The sequence below is a fragment of the Podarcis raffonei genome, chromosome 14 (assembly GCF_027172205.1).
Source record: "Podarcis raffonei isolate rPodRaf1 chromosome 14, rPodRaf1.pri, whole genome shotgun sequence".
Lineage (NCBI taxonomy): Eukaryota > Metazoa > Chordata > Lepidosauria > Squamata > Lacertidae > Podarcis > Podarcis raffonei.
The window spans coordinates 16,925,443-16,941,093 of record NC_070615.1 but is presented as its reverse complement, the minus strand read 5'-3'; the positions used below and the strand labels follow the sequence as shown (position 1 = coordinate 16,941,093).

General features: G+C 44.2%; 1 protein-coding gene across 1 annotated transcript in view; it reads left to right on the top strand.

Moving 5' to 3' along the window:
* FAH (fumarylacetoacetate hydrolase) overlaps positions 1–15,239 on the top strand; it is a 29,483-nt gene extending 14,244 nt beyond the window's left edge. Inside the window, exons 6-14 of the mRNA XM_053365475.1 lie at positions 496–593; positions 1,428–1,480; positions 2,711–2,810; positions 5,309–5,439; positions 6,334–6,409; positions 8,873–8,919; positions 10,165–10,266; positions 12,533–12,650; positions 14,907–15,239. Coding sequence (XP_053221450.1) covers positions 496–593; positions 1,428–1,480; positions 2,711–2,810; positions 5,309–5,439; positions 6,334–6,409; positions 8,873–8,919; positions 10,165–10,266; positions 12,533–12,650; positions 14,907–14,983 — 802 coding nt within the window. The 3' untranslated portion in view covers positions 14,984–15,239. The remainder of the gene's footprint in view (positions 1–495; positions 594–1,427; positions 1,481–2,710; positions 2,811–5,308; positions 5,440–6,333; positions 6,410–8,872; positions 8,920–10,164; positions 10,267–12,532; positions 12,651–14,906) is intronic.
* Positions 15,240–15,651: the final 412 nt, after the last annotated feature.

The following is a 15,651-nucleotide window of genomic DNA, read 5'->3' as shown; positions in this document are numbered from 1 at the left end:
GGGTGGCGCTGTGGGTTAAACCACAGAGCCTACGACTTGCCGATCAGAAGGTCGGCAGTTCGAATCCCTGCAACGGGGTGAGCTCCCGTTGCTTGGTCCCTGCTCCTGCCAACCTAGCAGTTCGAAAGCACGTCAAAGTGCAAGTAGATAAATAGGTACTGCTCCGGCGGGAAGGTAAACGGCATTTCCATGCGCTGCTCTGGTTCGCCAGAAGCGGCTTAGTCATGCTGGCCACATGACCCGGAAGCTGTACGCCGGCTCCCTCGGCCAATAAAGCGAGATGAGTGCCGCAACCCCAGAGTCGTCCGCGACTGGACCTAATGGTCAGGGGTCCCTTTAGACTTTCCATAGGCATCTCGTTGGCCACTGTGAGAACAGGATGCTGGACTAGATGGGCCACTGGCCTGATCCAGCTCTTCCTATGTTCTTATGCATTGACCACATTCTCCTTTTAGTTAATGATCACAACCCCCTGTGATTATTTCTCTTTTCAAGGTTGCACTTGCCAGTTGGGTACCACGGACGTGCCTCTTCCGTCGTTGTATCTGGGACGCCCATCAGGAGGCCACTGGGACAAATGCGACCTGATGATGGTAAGCCTTTTGGCCTTCCACTCACAATCTGGTTTCACGTTTATAAACAGAATTAATATATAAGCGACGAGTCTCGAGGTGTCAAATTAAAAGAGAGAGATTCCTTTCTGTTTGGTACGATTTTAGTATACAGTTGTACCTTGGTTTTCGAACACCTTAGTTCTTGAATGTTTTGGCTCCCAAAAGCCGCAAACCCAGAAGTGAGTTTTCCGGTTTGCGAACTATTTTTGGAAGCCGAACGTCAGACGGAGCTTCCACGGCTTCTGATTGGCTGCAGGAGCTTCCTACAGCCAATCAGAAGCCGCGCTTTGGTTTCTGAACATTTTGTAAGTCAAACGGACTTCCATAACGGATTCTGCTCAACTTCCAAGGTATGACTGTATTTGTCAGCCATGACGAACATGGGCAGTTGCCCCTGAGGGATTTCCAAAGATTTCAGTTGATATAATAACTCTTCCTTTCCTATGTCTGTCTCCCCTGAACAAGTGAGGGGTACACATATATTGTATTATTTGGTGAGGTTAATGTAAATAGATTTGGTTATTATTACTCCCTCCTTTTTCTTCTGTAAGTACATTCATCTTGTTTCTACATCTCTGGACTGATTTGGATGTTTCTTGATTGTTTCTTAGCCCCTTTGCGATGAGAGGCTTTGTCTGATATTCTGTACTGCAGAATAGTCTTTATACCTTTTCCTGACTTGTTTAAATAAGTCTTCTCTTTTAAAAAAGCAGTTGATCCATGCATGCATAGTGAGGTGGCATTGTCAAGCTTGCAATTAAAAAGAAACAGCATGCTTACTTTTTGTGTGTGTTTGTTCTGTTTAAATCACAGCAAAACCCCCGGTGTTCGGTGCTTGCAAACTTTTGGATATTGAACTGGAAATGGTAGGATTTTATTTGCTTATGTTGTCCCCTGCATCTCTCCACCCCTGGTTTTAAGAACCCTGACCAAAAAGGGGGGGCAAACAAGACAACCCATTATTAAAAGAAAATATAAAATTTCAGAAATGCGAATTCTCAAAATTGAAACGGTCACAACTCCCCCAAACCATTTAGATCTTTTCACAAAAGAAAAAAAAACAGCCCTAACTAGTTGACACCATTTTGGATTTTTAAAAATTTGCCTGCAATTTTCTCTCTACTAGTGCTTATAAAGAAACAAACTTGTCTATAAGGAGAAAGATGAAATTAATTGGTGAGGAAACAATTTTCAAATTCTCTTCACTTAAAAATGCTTTTGTTGTTGTTTTTTAATCTAGTGAATTTCTGTCTACCTTTAAACAACAACACCACCACCAATAAACCTCTGAGGCCAGTGCATGATCAAATCAAAAACCATTGAGTTGTTTACAACTTAATTATATTCAGAATAAACCTACTGAAATTAATAAGTCCAAGTTAGCTATATCCATCAGTTTCAGTGTAGGACCAACGCTTCAATTGGATTGGCCCAATTAAAGGAGCAGGGGACGCAGGGAACATAACAATAAAACCACAATTAGAAATTAAAGCAGCAGGAAAATAGGACATATATCTAGGAGCACATTAATGTTAGGAAGGATCTAGGAAAATAAATCCTACAATGTTGTTGTCATCATTGTTTTACTGAAACTACTATTAATTCAATTTCTTATGCACCCTTCACCATGAGGTCCCGGGGTGAGTTAACGACCATTTAAAATACATTATTAAAACAGTTTAAAACAAATTGCACTCACAAGAGTAGGGTAGGTCACACAAACACCATCTCAGGTGTCAAAGTTCAGGGAAAGAAGAGCATTATGATGGGAACTGCATAATGATTTGATTTCCTCTCATAAGAGCCCTGAGGCAGCTCATCAATGAAAACGCAACCATTTAAGTAGAGTTAAAACCACAGTTCAAAATAAGACCAAATACTCAGCAATCAAACAAACCAACTTGCATTGTGCTCCAAATCCTGACTGCTGTATTTGTCCTGTTTGCACAGAAAGTGCCATGTAAGAATCAAGGAATTGGATGGGATAAGCTGAGATGAGTGTGTGTGCTTCACCATGTTGGTTCTTTTGTATAAAACGGCATATTTCCATTTTTGGAGCATATACCCTAACAAAACCTCCTCCTGTATTTTCCCAGGCTTTCTTTGTAGGCCCTGGAAACAAACCTGGAGAGGCGGTTCCCATCAACGAAGCTCACAAGCACATCTTTGGGATGGTCCTTATGAATGACTGGAGCGGTAATGAACCCTGCTGCTGTTCCCCATGTCAGGAAACCTCTTGCTATGTTTTTATATTAGAGAATGTAGTGAAATGAGGCAGACTTCAGATTCCTTCAGAAGAGCAAAGATATAGGAAGCGGCCTTATGCTGAATCAGACCACTGGTCAATTGAGCTCTGTATCATCTCCACTGACTGCCAGTGGCTCTTAAGGATTTCAGACAGCAGCCTTGAACCTATGACCTCCTGTACGCAAAGCAGATGTTCTGCCTCAGAGCTAGTGGTCTTCTCCAGTTAAACATTGGAACCTGTCATATATCATGTCAGACCATTGATCTGTCTAGCGCAGTATTGTCGTCAGTGTCTTCTTCTGCTGCTTATTCTTCTTCGGCGACCACTTGTAGCCGAGTAAGATTGTCTTCCACGAACATGGTTTTAACAGAGAGTCCATAAGTGACTGTGGAGGCCATTTCTGGATCCACACGTCCTTCCACAGTGGGGAGATAGGTTTCTGGGTGGGAGTTGATCACAGTGAGGGTTTGCCAAACCTGCCTTCCTCTTAGCTCATTTCTCCCTTGCGTCCTAAGTTCAAGCATCTTCAAACCACCTTTGGTAAAGGCTGTTTTCCAACTGGAGCGCTTGCAGCCCAGTGTTTCCCAGTTGTCAGTGTTTATACTACATTTTTTAAGATTTGCCTTGAGAGAGTATTTGAACCTCTTTTGTTGACCACCAGCATTACGCTTTCCATTTTTAAGCTCGGAATAGAGTAGTTGCTTTGGAAGGTGATAATCAGACATCTGAACAACGTGACTGGTCCAATGAAGTTGGTGTTGAAGAGTCATGGCTTCAACCCTGGTGATCTTTGCTGCTTCTAGTATATTGGCATTAGTTTGCCTGTCTCCCCAAGTGATATGTGAAAATTTTTGGAGTATTGTATACACAGTATTGTATACACCAGCTGGTTGCAGCTCTCTAGGTCTTTCCCAGCAAGGGAGGTCTTGGGTCAGATATAGGCAAACTCCAGCCCTCCAGATGTTTGGGACTACAATTCCCACCATCCCTAGCTATCAGTTGTCAGGGATGATTGGAATTGTAGTCCCAAACATCTGGAAGACCGGAGTTTGCCTATGCCTGACTTGGGTAATATTTCGTAATATTGCACCCTGTGTGAGGCCAAAATTTGGCACCCCGAAAATTGATATTCCCAATTATGGATCTTCTCAATTTTGTGCCCCTTCATTTGGGCATCCTGTGCAGTGGAACCGCCCTCACTGGCCTAAATTGTTCCCAGTTCTACCTGGACATGCCAGGAATTGACCCTGGGTCCTCTTGTATGCAAAGCGGATTCTCTTCCACTGAGCTACAGCCCCTCCCCTGAGAAGCAGAGCCTAAAATTTATATATACAGTGGTACCTCGGGTTAAGAACTTAATTCGTTCCGGAGGTCCGTTCTTAACATGAAACTGTTCTTAACCTGAGGTACAGTCATACCTCATGTTGCGAACGTTGCGGGTTACGTCTTTTCAGGTTGCATCCCGCAGCGACCCGGAAGTACCAGAAAGGGTTACTTCCAGGTTTTGTCGCTTGCGCATGCGCAGACGTGCAAAGTGATGTCACGTGCATGTGCAGAAGCGGAAAATCGCAACCTGTGCGTGCGCAGGCGCGGGTTGCTTTCTGTTCAGGTTGCGAATGGGGCTCCAGAACGGATCTCATTTGCAACCAGCGTACCACTTTAGCTAATGGGGCCTCCTCCTGCTGCCATGCCGCCACCACACGATTTCTGTTCTCTTTTTTTAAAAAAACAATAATAATATTTATTAAAGTTTGAACAAAATTACAAAAATAAAGAAAAAGAAAAAACAGAAAATACAAAATACAGAAAAAGTAAAAACAGTTAAAAAGAAATCCATCTTTCCATGACTTGTCTTTCATTTACTTATTACCTTGACCTCCTCACACCTCCCTTTTTTGTATTCTAGTTCAATTGATTATTTCAGCAAGTCCTTTCCCTTCTTGTATTTATCTTATTAATTTATCTTAATATATTGTAACTTCACATTCTGACCTGTTAACAATCCATTCTTCCTTAACCCTATATAACATTACTGCAAAAACCACATTACTTCATTCCAACATCCTTTTAGCATTCCTTAATTTTACAATGTTTCTGTAGATAGTCTTTAAATTTCTTCCAATCTTCTTCTACCGACTCTTCTCCCTGGTCTCGGATTCTGCCGGTCATTTCTGCCAATTCCATATAGTCCATCACTTTCATCTGCCATTCTTCCCGGGTGGGTAGATCTTGTGTCTTCCAATACTTCGCGATAAGTATTCTTGCTGCTGTTGTTGCACACGATTTCTGTTCTCATCCTGAAGCAAAGTTCTTAACCCGAGGTACTATTTCTGGGTTAGCGGAGTCTGTAACCTGAAGCGTATGTAACCTGAAGCGTCTGTAACCCGAGGTACCACTGTGTATCTGTATCTGTATCTGAATCTATATCTCTTTCCTTGCCTCCTAGCACGTGACATTCAGAAATGGGAATATGTCCCTCTGGGTCCATTTCTGGGCAAGAGTTTTGGCACCACCATCTCTCCGTGGGTGGTGACTATGGAAGCTCTGATGTCGTTTGCACTGCCAAATCCTATCCAGGTTAGCAAAAATGATCAGATGTATCCCATGTGACTTACGGGGAAATATATTCTACATGACTTGTGTGGAAACAAGGCTACTTGTCAGGTGGGTGGGGCATACATCAATAACAGAGATGTGCATGATTCCCCACCCCCAATCCAAATTATGTCCCAACCCAGCACTTCAGAGCACCCAAGGTTGGATGAAGCATTAAGCAAAATGAGCACATGCTTAGGGCATCAAGGGAAATGGGGGGGACGGGACACCACAGAAATTTTTCTTTGCCAGATTTTGCCACCATTTTCTATGGTGCAGTTGAACCAGGTTCCACAAAAAAAATCCCACAATATGTGCATTGTAAGTTCAGTGCAACAACAAAAATGTAAAAACAAGATTCAGTCGTGCTGAACTTTGTAACATAATTTCAGAAGGCAGTATTTTATGGTTTATTGTTGTTTATATTTTGAATTATATATATATATATATGGGAGCACCAAAATCTTTTTAAGTGCTGGGGGGCTCTAAAGGATTTAAATCCAACACTGGGAGAGGCCTTGATCTGACCTGGGGACAACCCGAGTGAGATACTGGCTCCACCACCCTTGGGGTAGTGGATGGCAGAATTTAAAGATTGAGCAACGAAGGAATCCAGTGCAACTTTCGTGCTAGCAGAAGCTTGGTGCACAACAGATGGTTCTTGTGCAACAGTGGATTTAGTTGTGAAACAGCTTGCACTTGTGCTTTACCTTGTGCAACATCATCCTGCCAGCACAACAGGTGTGCCACCAAGGGACTGTAACCTAGCAGTACGTGGGATGCAGCTCTCTGTTTTCACTTCAAAACTGATAGACACTCAAACACTTGAGTCTGCTATTATACAGGGATATGTGACGCTTCTTTTGCTTCTTCAAGGATCCCAGGCCACTGCCCTACCTCTGTGATGATCAGCCTTATACTTTTGACATCAACCTTTTCGTTGCTATTAAAGGTACTCCCTCCTATGATACAATTTCATTTCATTCAGGCTTGCGGAGCTCCAACATAAGAAAAAAAATTGGGAGGCCATAAGTAAATGATGTATTAAAAGAGTCAAAACGCCAACAGTACTCTGTTAAGCTACTAATGCCCTTCTATTCCGCCTTGTTTGTAAATTCTAAGAAACCAAAAAAACATAGGTGAAAACCTGCTCCTTGATATCAGGAGGCCCTAGGTAAAGGTAAAGGGACCCCTGACCATTAGGTCCAGTTGTGGCTGACGCTGGAGTTGTGGCGCTCATCTCGCTTTATTGGCCGAGGGAGCCGCCGTACAGCTTCCAGGTCATGTGGCCAGCATGACTAAGCCGCTTCTGGCGAACCAGAGCAGCGCACGGAAACACCGTTTACTTTCCCGCCAGAGCGGTACCTATTTATCTACTTGCACTTTGATGTGCCTTTGAACTGCTAGGTTGGCAGGAGCAGGGACCGAGCAACGGGAGCTCACCCGTCACGGGGATTCGAACCACCGACCTTCTGATCGGCAAGCCCTAGGCTCTGTGGTTTAACCCATAGTGCCACCCGCATCCCTCTACCAGGAGGTCCTAGAGGTGCCCAAATGCAGAGTGAAGAAAACCTCTCAAAAGATATAGCAGAAGATAGCATCTTGATAATACTTTAGATTAAAGTTGCCTTTAACCAGGCATAGGCAAACTCGGCCCTCCAGATGTTTTGGGACTACAACTTCCATCATCCCTGACCACTGGCCCAAAACATCTGGAGTGCCGAGTTTGCCTATGCTTGCCTTTAACTGTTATGCTACATCTCACAAATAAAAGAGGAAGTTTTCCTTGAAATAAGAAACGAATGGCAACTCTAGCACATTAGAGTTCTAATACGAGAAGTGCGCTCCTTGCACAAAGGTTTCTTTATTTAATTCCTATTTCACCATCATAAAATTCCTGCATAGACAAAACTCCCCTGCAGAAATTAAGATGCAGTTGATACGGAAAAGTTCCACGTGGTAATTGCATCTATCAGTTTTTCAATCTGTATATACCCCTGTGCAATGGCTGTTTATGGTGGTGGAGCAACAGCAGACATTAAGCCCTCCAGCACACCAAATAGATGTTGGGACTACAACTCCCATCATCCCTGAACATTAGCCATGCATGCTTACTGGAGCTGATGGGCGTTGGAGTCCAAGAATATCTGGAAAGCCGCAGGCTCCCCATCCTTTATCCAAGCCATCTGTGATGTTCAGCGTTTTGTGCAAAAGCCTGTTATACGCAGCTTTCCAATTTGCGCTCTCCAGTTTTTCCCTCCCAGCTGGGTTAATTACTTTTACCCTGCTTTTTCCCCCTGCAAGAAGTATCCAAAGTAGCTGATGAACTGAAGATAAAGCATAACACAAAACGTTAGCAGAGTTAAAACAAACAAGAATATTAGATCAGACATTTGAACCAGATAGCGATAAAAAGCTAAGAGGAGCTACCAATTAAAGCTACGTTAAACTCTCACACCGGCTGAGGGTTTTCTTTAGATCTCCCTTCTCAGTACACACTCCTAAGATATCTCTGCAAGGACAATTTCTACCTTGGAACAGAAATAGGGAGTCAATTCTATGGCAAATCCCAGAGGAAAAGGTTTATGGTTTTGTCGAAATGTGCAAGACTCTCTCTGTGTGTAAAAGGAGTCAAACTCCCTTGCTTCAGCAGTTTTACGACAGGAACTGTAAACACCTCAGTCTGTATTCTGCTGGAGTTGCACATTGCCTTACTGTAAAGTTGGATTCTTGCTGTCATACTTCCACCAGGGTGAAAAGATTATGGACAAAATGAACAAGTGAAACCTCCTCTATAAGGTAAAGTAAAGGACCGCTGGATGGTTGAGTCCAGTCAAAGGTGACTATGGGGTTGCGGCACTCATCTCACTTTCAGGCCAAGGGAGCTGGCATTTGTCCACAGACAGCTTTCCAGGTTATGTGGCCAGGATGACTAAACTGCTTCTGGTGCAACAGAACACCGTGACGGAAATCAGACCGCACGGAAATGCCATTTACCTTCCTGCCACAGTGGTACCTGTTTATCTACTCGCTCTGGTGTGCTTTTGAACTGCTAGGTTGGCAGGAGCTGGGACAGAGCAATGGGAGCTCACTCCGTCGCAGGGATTTGAACCGCCGACCTTCCGATGGGCAAGCCCAAGAGGCTCAGTGATTTAGACCACAGTGCCACCCGCATCCTCCTCTGTAGTACTGAGACTGGAAAAGTATAAAGTTGCACCTAAAGTGTGTTGTCCAGAAAGCCGCCATCCAAACCTAGGGATTGCCCATCCCTACAAATATCAGACACAGAACAACTCTCACATATTTGCTGAATCTATATTTATGTTGACTGCAGTTACTTGGACACAGGTGATGGTATTTAAAACACTGAGTCCTCACAATCCTCCTTACTGCAAACTTATTGATTTGTTTTCAGGAGATGGAATGAGCAAGCCTGCTAATATTTGCCGCTCAAACTTTAAGGTAAGAAATGTTTTCTCTCCCGTGTTCATGGTGTTTTCGGCTGAGACAGGATTTGAAGTGGGCACTGCTACAAACCTCACACCAGCCATTGAGCCACATTGTCACCTGTTGAGTGCATACGTACGTATGGTAGAATCATAGAATCATAGAATCATAGAGTTGGAAGAGACCACAAGGGCCATCGAGTCCAACCCCCTGCCAAGCAGAAAACACCATCAGAGCACTCCTGACATATGGTTGTCAAGCCTCTGCTTAAAGACCTCCAAAGAAGGAGACTCCACCACACTCCTTGGCAGCAAATTCCACTGTCGAACAGCTCTTACTGTCAGGAAGTTCTTCCTAATGTTTAGGTGGAATCTTCTTTCTTGTAGTTTGGATCCATTGCTCCGTGCCCGCTTCTCTGGAGCAGCAGAAAACAACCTTTCTCCCTCCTCTATGTGACATCCTTTTATATATTTGAACATGGCTATCATATCACCCCTTAACCTCCTCTTCTCCAGGCTAAACATGCCCAGCTCCCTTAGCCGTTCCTCATAAAGCATTGTTTCCAGGCCTTTGACCATTTTGGTTTGAATGGCGTAAAAGCAGAAAGGGGAGGCTTCTGAGAATCTCAGTTAGTTCATGGAAGTAAAATTCTGTTTTCTCTGTGTGCGTGTTTTCACAAATGTTAGGTATGCATGTCTGTTATGTGTGCATATTATATTATATTATATTATATTATATTATATTATAATATTATATTATATTATATTATATTATATTATATTATATTATATTATATTATTGCTTGTTATTTTAATAAATATATGCATTTATATGCACACTTTACCCTAGTTATAAGCATTTTTGTACACATTACTTGGCTGGGGAATTGCATTACAAAATCCAGAAAGTGCAAATTTTGAAGGATGGCCGTGTTTCGGTTTGTGCATTGTTCTTGGGAGTGCCAATTATATAGATTTATCTCTAAATGCAAACTGAATCTAATTTCTCCCCCATCCCTAAGAGGAGCTCACTAACACAGCAGGTGGTTTGCATGCAAAAGGTTTTCCGGTTCAATCCAAGACACCTCTATTTTAAAAGGACCCAGTGGAGGGGAAGATCTCTCTGGCTGAGACCCTGGAGAGAGCTGCTGGCAATAAGAGGCAGTCATGGGCTAGATGGAGAAACAGCTTGACCTTGTATAGGGCAACACCCCATGTATCTCCAACACTCTAAAACCCTTTCCTCTCTTTTATCTTGCAGCACATGTACTGGACCATGAAACAGCAACTGGCTCACCATACCATCAATGGCTGCAACCTCAGACCTGGAGACCTCCTGGCCTCTGGAACTATTAGCGGGCCTGTAAGCATTTAATTATAGGGAAGCGGGTGGCGCTGTGGGTTAAACCACAGAGCCTAGGACTTGCAGATCAGAAGGTCGGCAGTTTGAATCCCCACGGCAGGGTCAGCTCCCGTTGCTCGGTCCCTGCTCCTGCCAACCTAGCAGTTCGAAAGCACAGCAAAGTGCAAGTAGATAAATAGGTACCGCTCTGGCAGGAAGGTTAACGGCATTTCCGTGTGCTGCTCTGGTTCGCCAGAAGCAGCTTAGTCATGCTGGCCACATGACCCGGAAGCTGTACTCCGGCTCCCACGGCCAGTAAAGCGAGATGAGCACCGCAGCCCCAGAGTCGCAACAGGACCTAATGGTCAGGGGTCCCTTTACCTTTACCTTTAAGCATTTAATTAACCATACCCTGATTGTAATGCATCGTATTTGCAGTAGAGATGACAGGAAGCTCCACCAAATCTAGATTTTTAATCCGGATATAGAGAGTCCAGTACCTGTGGATCCACTGGGTCCCAGGCCATGTCTGATCCGAAACAGATCCAGATAAGACCTTCTGATGTTTCCATGCCCAGGATGACATAGGCACACCGGGGTTTAGAGGTGCCCCCTTCAATATTAAAAACAGCTATCTCCTGACCCATCCAGTATGAATTACTGGAAGTAAGGCAGCTGGGTGATGGTTGTAGCAGGTACCAAAGCCTTAGATTCATAGCACATCAGGAAAGCTGGGAGCCATGGGAAATGCAGTTTTCATATTTCCCGGTGCCCCTGGATGCAGTGTTTGTGTAGCCCAGGCTGTAGGTGTCATAATCAAAACTGGATCCCTCCTTGCTACACACCACCACCTGCCTCTGGTGCAGCGGTTCTCAACCTGTGGGTCCCCAGATGTTGTTGGACTACAACTCCCATCATCCCTGACCACTGGTCATGCTGGCTAGGAATGATGGGAGTTGTAGTCCAACAATATCTGGGGACCCACAGGTTGAGAAACACTGTTCTAGTGGGAGAGGGAAAAGGGTGGAAGCTGTTTTCCTTGCACAGTGAGAGAAAAATGCTGAAATAGGTTTGTCTCCTGTTTTGTACTTGATCAGGCACCTTTGTGGAAAGCTTTGCTGTGTGTTGTTTTAACAGACTGTTCAGAGATTTTAAAGGCATTAGCTCTAAAAAAAAAAAAAAAAAACCACCCCCACAAACGCTCTGTAAGCAATTGCATCTCCCAGAGAATAAAGGATTACATTATAGCCAAGTGACTAAGCCATAGCACGTCAGCGGACTGGATCAATCGCTGTTTCTGGCAGAGATCCACTCTTTAGGATCCAAGAATATCCTTGATTTCCTTTAGCCCAAGGTTGGGGAACCTCAGATCTGAGGGGCAAATGCAGCCCTCCAGGATCCTCTTGCCAGGCCACATCCCTTGCCAGACTTACTTTGCATTATCCTGGAGTATTTTGCCTGGTTGGAATATATTGGCAATGGATCTTCCTTGCCTGGATGAAGGATAGGTGTGTGGGTGGGTGTTTGTAAGTGTGTAGAAACTAGCTTACTGTCAGGCTCCGGGGACTCGACTTCCTCCCCCCCTTTGGCCGTAGATAAGCAGGACAAAGCAAAAAGAATTGCTTACCATTTAAATAATCTTTAATGATCACAGCAAAAGAACAAAGCAGACATTCTCGGAGTGAAGGTGCTCCCCATTAAGGTTTACACCCACTTTCCCCCTAGTCACTTCCGCGCCTTGCGACCTGATCTCGCAACCACCGTGCTTTTTGTATAGCCACCTTATTTGCTCTACGTGACCTTGGACTGATAGGCTGGGCACTTTCTAGTGAGAGAGTCTGTTAGCTCTCTTTCTCCTAGTTCTTCTTCACTTTGCTGTTCAACCCCCAGTTCATCCCAACTTTTGTCTTCGGAACTATGCCCCTCTGCAACCCACTGTTCGAAATCTATACTGCTCCACTGTGCCTGGGTAGCTTCAGGATCCTGGTCAGGAGCAGGGAGAAGGGGAGGCGCCCACCATTCCTCATCAGAGCAGTACTCTTCAGCCTGGTCTCTGACACTTACTACACCTAGGTAAAACTTGCATTCGTTGCTCCATCCCTTTTTCTCTCTGGGCCTATCCACCTCTGACATGTGGCTCTTGGAAGGTTGCCCCCAAAGGACTGCAGCCATGGATCTGAATTTAGTTCCCCACCCCTCCTTCAACCAGTGGGTCCAAGATGTACAGCAGCAGTATATCCACACAGAGAGATGATGCTAAGTACCTGTTTTCAATTTCTGCTTGAAGGATCCCGAGAACTTTGGTTCCATGTTGGAATTGTCGTGGAAAGGAACAAAAGCCATTGACCTTGGTCATGGCCAGTCTCGTAAATTTCTGCAGGATGGAGATGAAGTCATTATAACAGGTGAGTGTGTTTGAGGGGTAGGATGAGATAGAGTACATATCAGCGTCAGCATGAGACTCCTTAGGGTAGTGATAAAGTGGGATATCAAATCCAAACTCCTCTTCTTCTTCTTCTTCTTCTTCTTCTTCTTCTTCTTCTTCTTCTTCTTCTTCTTCCTCTTCACCACACCCACACATACCCCACTCACAAAAAAAACAAATCTCGCTACAGCCAAACAAAGACATCCAATCATACCCTACGCCACCCCCAACCTCTCTCACCACCAAGGAAATACAACAAGCAAATTCAGTAGTAAGAGAACCCACTCTGTGACGCTGACACAAAACCCCACACATACACTAAGAAGAAGAATAGAAGCATTGCCACCCGACCCCACCCCACTCACCATTCCCCCTTCCCCTCTTTTCTTCCTAACCTAACACTGTGTGCAACACTAATGTCTCACAACAAATGCAACTGATCTGTAGAAAACGCTACTTGAAAAAAAGAGAGAACACATGTATCTTTGTAAACTAAGAAATCTTTAATAATAATAAAAATTATTATTTTTTAAATGTTCCATATCTGAGATGTAGAGCCAAATAGCGAACGCAGCTAAGCGATGCCAGTTAATCTCAGGCTGATGGCTGCTGACCTGCTTATGTGAATTCATCCTGCAATCTCCTTCAGTCCATCGCTTGCTGTGATATCTGTGATGCCTCTGGCACAACCAAGAGTGATCCTTTGCTCCTTGGCTGCCAAAAGCATCACAGTCTGCTTCCTACTGGTGCTATTTTTAGCACACCTGGAAGCATTGATGGAGGAGGTGAACAGGACATTTTCAGGAGTGTTCTGAAGCCCCGGTGCTTAGGAAACCATTGAATATGGGTTAAAAAATCCCAGGGGTCAGGATTTGCCACGGACATGCTGCAAGTCCCTGCAGGCCACCCCAAAGTGTTGGCCACAGGCAAGGACAAATCTAGAACGGTGGTACCTCAGGTTACATACGCTTTAGGTTACATACGCTTCAGGTTGCAGACTCTGCTAACCCAGAAATAGTGCTTCGGGTTAAGAACTTTGCTTCAGGATGAGAACAGAAATCGTGCTCCGGTGGCGCGGCAGCAGCAGGAGGCCCCATTAGCTAAAGTGGTGCTTCAGGTTAAGAACAGTTTCAGGTTAAGTAAGGACCTCCGGAATGAATTAAGTACTTAACCTGCGGTACCACTGTATGAAACTAATGAAGCTTAAGCTTAAGGACCCCAAATTCCTCACACACACACACACCATAACTTGAAAACTAAGGCATAGGAAATATTTGTTCACACTGGTGACTTTGACATGCGAGACAAATCCAGTACAGCAATTTTAATCAAAATCTGAGATTCAGTAGTTAATTTAAAAAAATAAAATGGGATGATCTATCATGAAACAACTTCATTGAAAAAGATAACTGTGTTTACCCTGACCTGGTTGCGAAGGAACCCCATGACAGTTCAGGGCCCCCAAAATGTAGGTCCGCCACTGGCCACAGGTTAAACAATACACTCCTAGATGGCCCTATTGTTCTGACTTGTTGTGAAGCCGGTTCCTGAGTTCCTAATAGTTTTTAAAAGGCGTTCTTTAACTTTCCAAAAAAGGACACAACAAGGACAGTAGGAACATGAGAACTGCCTTCAGCCAGCCTGACTCTTTGCCTGGCTAGTTCAGTATTGTCCACTCCGACTGGCTTTTGCACATATGATGGTTTGATTAATGGCCTTGATAGCTGGTGCCAACTAGCAAGTGCACATGTCCAGTTAGGAGGAAACACTAAGGCAATTCTGAATGCGGCAAGAAAATGCTAATTCATGTTTGCGCTCAAAGAAGGCGGGAGAGCTACATGCCTGAGGTTGCCTGCCCCTGGTATAAGGGAAATTGCCCATAAGCACATATGGAACACAGTTGGTGCCCAGATAACGAGTAATGCATTTCTTAAGTCAGTTAGCAATAAAATAGAATTGTTGCCAGAAGAGCCTTTCTGAGAAGAACAAAAACAAAATAAGCACTCTGGCGGACAACTTTGGGAAATTCCTTCCTCGGCTATGGGGCCACGATCACAAAGGCCCTGCTCCTGCCTTTGGATGACTTCTTTCCATCATTGGGCTACTTATCTTAACAAGCGAGGGAGTTTTGTGTGTGTCATATGTTCTGCAGTTTTCCTCAATCATTTTAGTACATTTTCCTCAATCCGCTTTTAACAGTTATCGTTTCCTGTGTATGTGCTTTCTCATCCCACAGGCTACTGTCAGGGAAACGGTTATCGCGTTGGCTTTGGCGAATGTTCCGGAAAAGTGCTCCCAGCCAAACCTGTCTGATCATTTTCTTTGGAGGACATCCCAGAGGGGAGAAAGAGGAAAAAGGGACCCTAAAAGTTCTCTCTTTTGTTTTTAAAAAATGTATTTCTGACTTTGCTGTTTGTGGGCATGGAGAAATTGAAGATAACACTGTTAGGAATCTCTCCATATTTCTAAAATGCTGTGGAGGTTTCAAAATCTATGGAGAATGCTTAATTGTTAGCATTTTTACCAACAGTATTTTTTAAACAATAAACAGTGAATCTAGTTGTCTTCAGTGCTGCATTCCATTAATATCAATGTGAATCTATTTGAGAGGCGATTTTTGTGACAGAGAGTAGCATTTTCTGTACTGCAAATTACCACATAGCTCCAGTGGCCGTTTTTATCTGTAAACTGGCTAGAAGAGGTGGTGCTTCTGAGCGTTTACTGACTGCCTCTGTAACTAAGGACGCTAATGTGGTTTTATAAAACATGTTTTCCCTCTTTTATATCCATGTATATCAGAGGTATGGGACGCGGGTGGCACTGTGGGTTAAACCACAGAGCCTAGGACTTGCTGATCAGAAGGTCGGCGGTTTGAATCCCCGTGACGGGGTGAGCACCCATTGCTCGGTCCCTGCTCCTGCCAACCTAGCAGTTCGAAAGCATGTCAAAGTGCAAGTAGATAAATAGGTACCGCTCTGGCG